A 12,542-nucleotide genomic window follows, 5' to 3' on the forward strand; every position below is an offset into this window, starting at 1 on the left:
TGATACCAAAATCTGGCAGAAACGCAACAAAAAAAGAAAATATCCCTGATGGACATCCCTAGAAAAATCCTCAATAAAATACTGGCAAACTAAATCCAGCAACACATCAAAATGCTTATCCACCACAATCAAGTTGACTTCATCCCTGGATCCCTGGGACACAAATAAAGATTTAATTGGGAAAGACAGCGCCTGAGTTCAAGGGAGAACAAGAATTACCCCCCAGAAGGTCTATTTCTTAACTTTTTTTGTGTGAAAGAGCCCCAACTTTTGATTTGTTTGGTTTAGCTCTTCTTTTCTAATGAAAAGTAAAATTTTGCTAATGATTGTTGTGGCTGTGCCTTGTTTTCAATGTTAGGGTGACACTTGCTAACTGAATAAGAATTGACCATTTCCTTCTGAGATCACACATTGGTACATTATACCTGCTACATCCCTCCCTGTCTGTTGGTGGTTTGTCATAGACCCTACTGGTTGACCGCTGGTTATGTCCAGCTAAAGTTCCGGAAGGTTTATTAGGATGAAGAAATGCAGACACTGGTCAGATTTTTCAAGGAATATGCAACTAAGTGGAGTAAACAAAATTTGGCTTTCTCTCTTAACAAGAAGGGTACAGAGTCTTTTGTCATATGAAGTTTCCAGAGCTGGGAGGATGCATCCATCACAGACTCCAGTGTTACTGAAGAGATATTAGCTTCCAAAGCTGGTGAAGTAAACTGAAGTATAACAACTACCCAAAGTCTATAGCCCAGCGGGAGACACTTAACAGTGACACTTAGCATTTACTGTGTGAGTTAACATTTAGCAGATCTTTGTTAAAGTAGTAGCAGATTATTCTTAAAGTAGTCTCTGGATACAAAAGTTTTAATATCATCCTCTTACTTCAAGCATGTGATTTTCCAGATTTCTCCTTTTGTCTCTCATAAACAGGGAGAAGAGGAAACTTTCCACTTATTCACCATCATTCATTCCAACTGCTAAAGAGATCCAGCCTCCTAACAGCTAATAAATGAAACTGAGAGGTTTGAGAAGACAATAAATAAGTGTACAGGATGCTGAGGCAGGTATTTCTGATTCCTGGCAACTGCAATCAGTGAATAGACAACCAAAGCAGGCCTCCTCGGTTAATAGCTTGGGCAATATCTGGTGTAGCCATTTAAGAGCATTGCACTACGTCTCTGCCCCAAACATTTCCTCCTCTTTTGCTTTGCTGAGGTGACAAAAAAACTCTGCTTTAATCAAGGTTTTGGGTTCGGAGTAAAGGCTTTTATAGAATAAAAATATAAAATAATATAAAATAAAAATATTATATAACCCTGTAGTTATGCTGTGTAGTTATGCTGTGTAAGTTCCTTAAGCTCTTTATCAGAGAAACCCAGCTTTACACAATGGTGATGAAAACATACTTGGAGCCCAGGGAAGGATGTGTAATCTCTCTTTATTGTTTCTATGGGTTACCGCTCAGTTGGTAGAGAGACAGCATTTCATGGGTCTCTGACAGTCTTATTGTCCTGATTTTCTTTTATTTTTTTCTTTTCTACCCATCTCCTCTCTTTCTCTCCATAGTACTGGTTCCTCTCCATTCATTCTTTGTATCAAAGGTCAAGGAGACACAACAAATCTTTGACTGGGAATTCTAGACCAGTGCTGTCCATTAGAGTAGCCACTAGACACACATGGCTATTGAACATGTAAAATGTGACTAGTGTGACTGAATTTTAAATTCAGTTTAATTTTAATTAATTTAGATTTAAAAATTGAGGCTATTAAACACCACTGAACACAACTTTGTTATTTTGGTAGAACTACATTTCACTCTAGCCTTTGAAAATTTACTATGAGTTGAGATGTGCTAAGAATGTCAAATACACATTGGAGTTCAAAGACTTAGTATAAAAAATAATATAAAATGTCTCGTTAATAATTTTTATATTGGCCAGGTGTGGTTACCTCATTCCTATAATCCCAACACTTTGGGAGGTCAAGGTGGGAGGATCACTTGAGGCCAGAATTTAAGACCAGCCTGAGCAACAAAGCAAGATCTCCATCTCTACCAAAAATAGTAATCATGAAATTTATTATTATAGATAATAACATTTATTATTATATCACTATGTTGAAATAAAAATTTTTGGATAATTAAATGATATATTGGCTATAAGAAAATATAAAATTATATTGGTGGTTCTCATAATTCTAATATATTCAATGCCAAGAGGCTCCCCTCCTTCCACAGTGAGAAAAACAAGGGATGGGAACAAGCCTCATCCTGAAGCCATCATCAGTTCCAATACCCAGCATCACTGAGAATACCAGATTAAGCTGCCTTCAGCAGGGTGGGGAACAAAGACTTTGGGCCAAGGGACTTTTGATGGTTGGGTTAGGAGAGAAAGAAGAGGAAGGTATAGACAGGCAGGAGAATACTCCAAGACCTGGAGTATTTTCAGGATAGTTAGTTGGGTGCTGATTTAAGAGAGAGGGCCTTAGGCATGAATATCTTGGGTTCCTGGGAGAAATGCATACATTATAAATGAGAAAGAGGCAAGTGAGCAGAAGATGGAAAAAATCCTAAAAAGAAGCTTTAGGATAGATTGTAGGCAAGAATTCTTATGGAGGTATCAGTTTAAAATACATGACATTGTGATACCCCTTCTAATGTCAGATATCTTCTTCCAGATTCTATTCCTGATCTTCTGTGGAGCAGGCTTGAAGGTTCTTCCATTGATGCCTCAACTGTGTGCCAATGACCCTATTTCCTTTATGCCTATTGTAATGTCCTTTTGAAGAGACAGCTGAGTAAGTGGAGAACAAACAATTTCCCTGCAGTGTTGTAAAGTCCAAAAATGTAGAATTTCAGTGATCATTTATATCATTTAAACCCATTGATACAGTTTTAGACCTTTATTGCATCCAATGTCCTGATTTTAAAGGGGCGGGGAAAGAGAGAGAGATTATGTGCCTTGCCCAGGATCAGTCACTACTCAGGATCAGCTGAAGCCCCTAGAAACAGAACTGGACAGGGACTCAGAACAGGCTCCTGAATCCTAGTTGATGTCTATCACTAACATATCACTTATACCAGTTTTATTTATTTTGATTATTTTTTAATTTTTATTTTTTGCGGGTACATAGTAGGTATATATATTTATGGGGTACATGAGATGTTTTCATACAGGCATACAGTGCATATCACATCGGGTAAATGGGGTATCTATTACCCCAAGCATTTATCTTTTCTGTCACAAACAATCCATTTATAATTGTAATTATTATTAAATGTACAAAAAGTTATTATCAACTGTACTCATCCTGTTGTGCTGTCAAATACTTGATCTTATTCATTCTTGTACTTTTTTTTTAAGACAAGGTCTCACTCTATTGCCCAGACTGGAGGGTAGTGGTACAATCATGGCTCACTGCAGCCTCAACCTCCTGGCCTTAATCAATCCTCCCACCTCAGCCTCCCGAGTAGCTGGGACAACAGGTATGCACAGGTATGCAAAAAAAAAAAATATATATATATATATGTATATATATCCTAAGCTGGTCTCAAACTCCTGAGCTCAAGTAATCCTCCCACTTTGGCATCCCAAAGTGCAGAGATTACAGGCTTGTGCCACCATGCCTGGCCCAGATCTTATTCATTCTATCTAACTAGATTTTTGTACCCATTAACCATCTCCACTCCTCTTGAAACTACCCTTTCCAGCCTCTGATATCCATCATTTTACTCTATATCTCCATGAGTCCACTGTTTTAATTTTTAGTTCCTACAAATAAGTGAGAACATTCTAAGTCTGTCTTTCTGTCCTGACATATTTCATTGAACATAATGACCTCTAGTTCCACCCATGTTGTTGCAAATGACAGGATCTCATTCTTCTTTATGGCTGAATAGTACTCCATTGTGTATATGCACCACATTTTCTTTATTCATTCATCTGTTAAAGGACACTTAGATTTCTTCTAAATCTTGGCCATTGTGAATAGTGCTGCAATAAACATGGGAGTGCAGATATCTCTTAGATATACTGATTTCCTTTATTTTGGGTATGTACCCAGCAGTGGGATTGCTGGATCATATGATCATTCTATTTTTTGCTTTTTGAGGAACCTCCAAACTGTTCTCCATAGTGGTTATACTAATTTACATTCCCACCAACAGTGTACCAGAGTTCCCTCTTCTCCATATCTTTGCAAGCATTCACTGTTGCCTGTTTTGGATGAAAGTCACTTTTAACTAGGGTGAGCTAATATCTCATTATAGTTTTGATTTGCATTTCTCTGATGACCAATGATGTGGAGCACCTTTTCATATACCTGTTTGCCATTTGTATGTCTTCTTTTGAGAAACATCTATTCAGATCTTTTGTCCATTTTTAATTGGATTATTAATTTTTTCCCATGGAGTTGTTTGAACTTCCTATATATTCTGGTTATTAATAACACAAGGGTATCAGATAGGTAGTTTACAAACATGTTCTCCAATTCTGTAGGGTGGTATCACACCAATCATAACTTGTACTTGCGAGTTATCTGCAGAGCCCAGTAGATTCTGGGCTGCCTTGTAGGCTGCCCTTGTGTGCCAATGGTCTGGTGAAGATTACTGTGTATTTAATTCAGTACATTTGAATTTTAAATATGTTCTGGTCACAGAGAAAACATTCTTTGGAAGATTTTTTAGGGGGTGAAAATGATAGTAGAAATTCTAAATTAATAAGCTTTGGGGTAAGAAAGTATTTTCAAAGAATATTATTTATCCTTTATTTAAGAGGTTTCCTGACATGACCATCAAGCAATATTTTATGAGAAAAGGAAGGAATTTGGTTAATACCAGCTATATTAAAATTAAATAAAATAAATTAAAATTAAATGGTATTTTAAAATGTTTCAAAATCATCACTGAATAAATAGCTTGACTTGGTGATTACAAATCAAGGGTAGCATCAGGAGGCTAAAGCTAGAAGCCAAGCTAATACATGAGAAAATCACATTATATGAAATTTTGTGGACATGAGTTTGAAAATGTGTGATTTATAAGCAAAAGAAAAAAACAAAACTTTAAATTTTTATGCCCTGCATTTCAAATTTCTGGCTGATTTATAAGCCTTTCAAAGTTCATGCTATTAAGCAATTCAAAATTTCTATGTCTATACATGTTTAGCTAATATTAACTCAACTAGCCACCCTGTGGCATTTTCCATGCTGTTCTTCATTTCTTCCGTCTGTATTTTTTCTCGTCTCGCTTTTTTAGAAATGTTATTCCTATTTCTGTCACACTGTCACCTTTTAGTCTGTCTTGCAAGAATGTAACATCAGCAGCCAAATGAACCTAGGAAAGAAGAAAAAAACAGGCCTGTGTCATTTCATTAAAAAACAAAAAACTAAATTTTTCTCAGTCTTGTTTCAGCTTTCTTTACGTTCCTTAAGAAATGATTTTTTAAAAAGCTTGTTCATGGATAAAGGGCCCTTTACTGAGTGCCCTCCAGAGATGGTACAGCTGTGTGTCAGCTCTGTGGTGTGACTCTGCAAAGAGAAGGGTGGTCCAGGCCAACTAGGATGCCTGGGACACCCAGACTCTGCCAAGCTTAGCTCGCTGTGCAAGGCTGAATTATGGATCCATCTTTAGAAGAACACAAATTCCCAGCTCGAAGATAGCCTTGACCCAGTGTGCTTAGTCAGCAGAATTTCCAAGAATAAATGGATTCTTAAATGATTGCTTTCAAACAGATTTGCCATAAATCATTCTGTCATTCGCTAAATAACATAATCTCTTATTCTAACAACATTTAGCAGTCACTTATGGTTTGAAGGCTTTGAGAGTAATATCAATTAAATGAATTATAGATATAAAATTGAAGATTGAAATTACAGACATGAATATTTGATATCCAGGCCTTCTTTTTCTCTGTAAGGTATTTCCCATTTCCCAGGCACTGAAGTAAGCAGGGCTTACTTCTTTATTCATTAACATGTGTCCACATAAGAGCAGCATGATATTGCTGACCTACCCCAATAGTGTATTTATTCAGAGTTATTTTGTTTTATTGGGAAAAATAAGATAAATAAGTAAAAGCACCTAGTAAAAGCAAATAATATGTGAAAAATACCCACGTGTAGCAGGAAATTAATTGATATTTATTGAATCTTACCTGACTCATTCTCCTCTCTCACTAAGAATTCCTTAGCTAGTCAGCCTCAATTTGTTAAACCCTTAGTGTACCAAATTATCTGATTCATACTGGGCCTGGCCTTGCAATGCCTACCATTTAACAGAAGGACGTAGACTGCACTTGGAAATACAGAAGCAAAATTCATCCTCAACTTTTTCTTCCATAAGATTGTTTAAGTCTTTGTCAAAATTTAACAGAAAATAAGTTAAATTAACAGGGAGACAATGTTGAAGCTATTTGGATATTTGGGGACACATGAGGTCTGATGCCAGCTGTCATTCAGCAAATATAATCAACTGTTATCTATAAGAGTAGAAGACATTCTTTTCCTATTTTTGACTTGGTTTTATGGTTTCTCCCTTTGCCCATAAACACTCAGAATGCTTTCCCACCCCTTCCTTGATCTCATGGCCACCGACTACGAGACAAGTCTAAAAAGATGCTAGGGTGGAAGCATGGAGAATCTGTGTGAACAATACATTGTTTCTATTGTTTTATGCTTTTGGATTACTTGTTATTCTGTTTCCCCCTAATTATCACAAATAATTTAAAATTACATGCATGCCTCATTATTAGGTAGATCAATACATGGCAAGACTTTGGTTGCTATCTGGTCCCACCATTCTTAATAGCTAAGCTTCTGGGAAAGTGAGACTTTGATGACTGTCATCTCTTCCTAAGCTGTGGTTGGCTCACCAATCTTTGACAGATTGTCTTCTTTCCCTTCACTTTCCCAAAGGAGCTTTTACCAAGGCCCTCCTGGGTCTTTTGGTTCCTAAATGTTGTGAATATTTTTCAGGTCTGGTTTAACTTAGACTCTCTGCTGTACTTGTTCTTATTAATCACTCTGTCTTCTTGAAATGCTCTCCTCCCTTGTTTCTACGACTCCTTCTTTTCCTCCCTCTGATTTCTCTTTCTTGGTATCCTTTTCAGCCTTTGTGCTCTGTATTTAACCTACTTATTATATTTTATTGCTTCCTACGGTTCTGGTACTCCCTTTTCTTCTTACTCTACAGACTGTGCCTTGGCATTCTTTTCCAATTCTAATGCTTCTTCAATCCATGTCTCTCTGTGAACTCCTGACAGGGATAAACAACTGTTTGCTGGATAGCCTCACTTGCGTGTGTTAAACACCTCAACTCTAGCAGGCTCAAAATTGAACTCCTCACTTTGTCTCTACCAAGCCCAGATGTACTCCTCTTGGTTTTGCTCCTCTTTGTTTAATAGCACAACCATCTCTACAGGTTGCTCAGAAACTTCCAAATCATTCTTGAATCTTTTTCTCAATTTCGTTCCTTTCAGCCAGTTCATAACCTAGTCTTATCTGTTCCATCTTTTTGATGTTGTTCAAATGGTCTTCCTCTCCCTATTCCTGCTGTCAAGGCTTTGTTCTGGTTTTACCTGAGGTTACCATCATAACTTCCAAAGTGCTCTCATCTTTTCCTTCAGCATTGTTCCCTCTGATATACTTTCATTTGGTTGATAAAGAAATGAAATTCCTAAAACACAAGTTTCAAAATATTATTCCACTGTTTTTAAACCTATATTGATTTCTGTTGCTTCCAATGTAAAAATCTGAATTTCCAAGCTTGTAATATGAACTCCTTTTCTTAAAATCAGTCTTCTGCAAAAAATTTAAGCCTCCTTTCTCATGACAATCTGTCTCTCAATTTATATGTCAGTCATACTGAACGAATTCAAGTTCCTTGTTCCTTGATTGAAACATTCTTTTTGTACCTTTGGACATGCTGATCCTTCTACCTATTGTATTATTTTCTCCTGCTCCTCTTACCCAAGACTTTTATCTAACTCCTATTTCTCTTTCAAAAGCCAGTTTAGAGTTTCCTTAGGAAGTCTAGGAAGTTTTTCCTGCCACAGTTTCTCTCATAGCCTTAATTATACTTATTTGTACATCTGACTTCTCCATTAGAAAGCAGATTATTTTAAAGGCAGCAACTATGTCTTGTTCATCTGTGTATACTCAGTACCTGACACTTAGCAGATACTAATAACTGTTTTAGTTAAACCAGTTAATAATTTAGGTGTAAAATCCAGCCTCCAAAATGGCCAATGATCCCTATCTCCTGTTATTCACACCCTCAGGTAACCCACTCCTCCATGGCACCAGCGTTGGCCGCATAAGTGGCCACGTTGTGATTAGATCTACAAAGAGGTCCATGTGGCCAGGAACCTCATGAAGCCTCCTGCCAACTGCCAGCAAGGCACTGGGGCTGTGTGAGTGAGCTTGGAAGTAGATTCTCCAGCCTGCAGCCCTGGCCAGCAGCTTGACTGCATGTGTATTAAGCCATGAAAGACTCTGAGTGACAACAACCTAGCTAAGCTGCTCCCAGATTTCTGATCCTCAGAAACTGTGTGAGAAAATAAATGTTTGTTTTTACAGCTGCTACACTTTGGGGGTACTTTGTAACACGTTATTAGATAACCAATGTACCCAGCAAAATGAATTATGTATATTGGTTATTTTATTTTAGTCTTAGAAGGACTAAGAGATTCTTCATTCATTCTTCACTTATTCAACTTTACCATTTCCAAGGCGCCTCTGATAATCCCACACAGCAAGTTGCAGTAGCACAGAGAAGATCGTCCAGCAGGGAGCTCTTCCACAAACTCCACCAGAGGATTCTTGTCTAGAATCAGGGAAAATTCATTTCTGCTTGAATTGTTACAGGTCACACTTGGTGTAATTCCCAGATACATCTTGAAAGCAACCTGATAAGAAGAAAACAAAATTACTAAAACTTGGTCTAGAACAAATAACTATTAGCAGACTAAACAAATACCCTGTTCTAGGCATTGCAGCACAATGGTTAAGCACACGGAATCTACAGTCAGGAAGTCTGGCTTCACCCTTAGCTTTGCAATTTATTGATCCTATGCTGCAAAATTTTAAAATATTTTTACTTGTGAATCACTTCTAAGATTCTTGAATAGGAACAGCTCCGGTCTACACCTCCCAGCGAGATCAACAGAGAAGATGGGTGATTTCCAACTGAGGTACCTGGTTCATCTCACTGGGACTGGTTGGACAGTGGGTGCAGCCCATGGAGAGTGAGCCGAATCAGGGCAGGGCATCACCTCACATGGGAAGCTCAAGGGGTCAGGGGATTTCCCTTTCCTAGCCAAGGGAAGCCATGAGTGACTGTTCTTGGAGGAACGGTACACTTTTGCCCAAATACTGCACTTTTCTCACAGTCTTCACATCCAGCAGAACAGGAGATTCCCTCCCTCAGGAGATTCCCTCCAAAGCCTGTGCCTAGCTCGGCAGGTCCCATGCCCACGGAGCCTTGCTCGCTGCTAGCACAGCAGATTGAGATTGACCTGGGATGCTGAAACTTGGTGGGGGGAGGGGTGTCTGCCATTGCTGAGGCTTGAGTAGGCAGTTCTATGCTCACAGTGTAAACAAAGTGGCAGGGAAGCTCTAACTGGGTGGAGCCCACCACAGGTCAGCAAGACCTACTGCCTTCCTAGATTCCACCTCTAGGGGCAGGGCATATCTGAACAAAAGGCAGAGGACAACTTCTACAGACTTAAACGTTCCTGCCTGACAGCTCTGAAGACAGCAGTGGTTCTCCCAGCATGGTGTTCGAGCTCCGATGAGACTGCCTCCTCAAGTGGGTCCCTGATCCCCATGTAGCCTGACTGGGAGACACCTCCCTGTAGGAGCTGACAGACATCTCATACAGGCAGGTGCCCCTCTGGGACGAAGCTTCCAGAACAAGGATCAGACAACAATATTTGCTGTTCTGCAGCCTCTGCTGGTGATACCCAGGCAAACAGAGTCTGGAGTGGACCTCCAGAAAACTCCAACAGACCTGCAGCTGAGGGGCCTGTCTGTTAGAAGGAAAACTAACAAACAGAAAGGAATAGCATCAACATCAACAAAAAGGACATCCACACCAAAACCCCATCCGTAGGTCACCAACATCAAAGACCAAAAATAGATAAAACCACAAACATAGGGAGAAACCAGAGCGGAAAAGCTGAAAATTCCAAAAACCAGAACACCTCTTCTCCTCCAAAGGAACACAACTCTTCACCAGCAGGGGAACAAAACTGGAGATGGAGAATGAGTTTGACAAGTTGACAGAAGTAGGCTTCAGAGGTCAGTAATAACAAACTTCTCCTAGCTAAAGAAGCATGTTCTAACCCATCACAAGAAAGCTAAAAACCTTGAACAAAGTTTAGACAAATGGCTAACTAGAATAACCAGTGTAGAGAAGCACTTTAATGAGCTGATGGAACTGAAAACCATAGTACAAGAATTTCATGAAGCAGACACAAGTTTCAGTAGTCGACTGGATCAAGCAGAAAAAAGGATATCAGTGACTGAAGATCAAATTAATGAAATAAAGTGAGAAGGCAAGATTAGAGAAATAAAGAGTGAAAAGAAATGAACAAAGCCTCCAAGAAATATGGGACTATGTAAAAAGACCAAATCTACATTTGATCGGTGTACCTGAAAGTGATGGGGAGAATGGAACCAAGTTAGAAAACCCTCTTCTGGATATTATCCAGGAGAACTTCCCCAATCTAGCAAGGCAGGCCAATATTCAAATTCAGGAAATACAAAGAACACCACAAAGATACTCCTTGAGAAGAGCAACCCCAAGACACATAATTCTCAGATTCACCAAGGTTAAAATGAAGGAAAAAATGTTGAGGACAGCCAGAGAAAAAAGTTGGGTTACCCACGAAAGGAAGCCCATCAGACTAACAGAGGATCTCTCTGCAGAAACTCTACAAGCCAGAAGAGAGTGGGAGCCAATATTCAACATTCTTAAAGAAAAGGACTTTCGACATAGAATTTCATATCCAGCCAAATGAAGCTTCATAAGTGGAGGAGAAATAAAATCCTTTTCAGACAAGCAAATGCTGAGAGATTTTGTCACCACCAGGCCTGCCTTACAAGAGCTCCTGAAGGAAGCACTAGACATGGAAAGGAACAACCAGTACTAGTCACTGCAAAAATATGCCAAATTGTAAAGACTATTGACACTACGAAGAAACTGAATCAACTACTGGGCAAAATAACCATCTAGCATCATAATGACAGGATCAAATTCACACATAACAATATTAACCTTAAATGTAAATGGGCTAAATGCCCCAATTAAAAGACACAGACGGGCAAATTGGATAGAGAATCAAGACCCATCGGCTCGGTGTGATGGCTCACGCCTGTAGTCCCAGCACTTTGGGAGGCCAAGGCAGGTGAATCACAAGGTCAGGAGATCAAGACCATCCTGGTTAACATGGTAAAATCCCGTCTCTACTAAAAATACCAAAAAATTAGCTGGGCATGGTGGCGGGCACCTGTAGTCCCAGCTACTTGGGAGGCTGAGGCAGGAGAATGGTGTGAATCCAGGAGGTGTAGCTTGCAGTGAGCTGAGAGCAGACCACTGCACTCCAGCCTGGCCGACAGAGCAAGAATCTGTCTCAAAAAAAAAAAAAAAGAATCAAGACCCATCAGTGTGCTGTATTCAGGAGACCCATCTCATGTACAAAGACACACAGAGGCTCAAAATAAAGGGATGGAGGAAGATCTACCAAGCAAATGGAAAGAAAAAAAAATAGTAGGGGTCACAATCCTGATTTCTGATAAAACAGACTTTAAACCAACAAAGATCAAAGGAGACAAAGAAGGCCATTACATAATGGTAAAGGGATCAATTCAACAAGAAGAGCTAATGATCCTAAATATATATGCACCCAATACAGGAGCACCCAGATTCATAAAGCAAGTCCTTAGAGACCTACAAAGAAACTTAGACTCCCAAACAATAATAATGGAAGACTTTAACACCCCACTGTCAATCTTAGACACATCAATGAGACAGAAAATTAACAAGGATATCCAGGACTTGAACTCAGCTTTGGACCTAGCAGACATAATAGACATCTACAGAACTCTCCACCCCAAATCAAAGGAATATACATTCTTCTCAGCACTACATTGCACTTATTCCAAAATTAACCACATAGTTGGAAGTAAAGCACTCCTCAGCAAATGTAAAAGAACAGAAATTATAACAAACTGTCTCTCAGACCACAGTGTAATCAAATTAGAACTCAGGAGCAAAAAACTCACTAAAAACTGTACAACTATGTGGAAACTGAGCAACGTGCTCCAATGACTACTGTGTAAATAATGAAATGAAGGCAGAAATAAAGATGTTCTTAGAAACCAATGAGAACAAAGACACAATGCACCAGAACCTCTGGGACACATTTAAAGCAGTGTGTAGAGGGAAATTTATAGCACTAAATGCCCACAAGAGAAAGCAGGAAACATCTAAAATCAGCATCCTAACATCACAATTTAAAGAACTAGAGAAGCAAGAGCAAACA

The 12,542-nt window shown here is 39.0% G+C and overlaps 1 protein-coding gene across 1 annotated transcript in view; it reads right to left on the reverse strand.

Annotated features, from left to right (window-relative positions):
• Positions 1 to 4,992: 4,992 nt before the first annotated feature.
• TRAPPC3L (trafficking protein particle complex 3-like) overlaps positions 4,993 to 12,542 on the reverse strand; it is a 50,449-nt gene continuing 42,899 nt past the window's right edge. Inside the window, exons 4-5 of the mRNA XM_011935058.1 lie at positions 8,718 to 8,903; positions 4,993 to 5,332 (exon numbers count right to left, since the gene is read on the reverse strand). Coding sequence (XP_011790448.1) covers positions 5,213 to 5,332; positions 8,718 to 8,903 — 306 coding nt within the window. The 3' untranslated portion in view covers positions 4,993 to 5,212. The remainder of the gene's footprint in view (positions 5,333 to 8,717; positions 8,904 to 12,542) is intronic.

Source organism: Colobus angolensis, unplaced genomic scaffold (genome assembly GCF_000951035.1).
Source record: "Colobus angolensis palliatus isolate OR3802 unplaced genomic scaffold, Cang.pa_1.0 Scaffold14, whole genome shotgun sequence".
Taxonomy (NCBI): Eukaryota; Metazoa; Chordata; class Mammalia; order Primates; family Cercopithecidae; genus Colobus; species Colobus angolensis.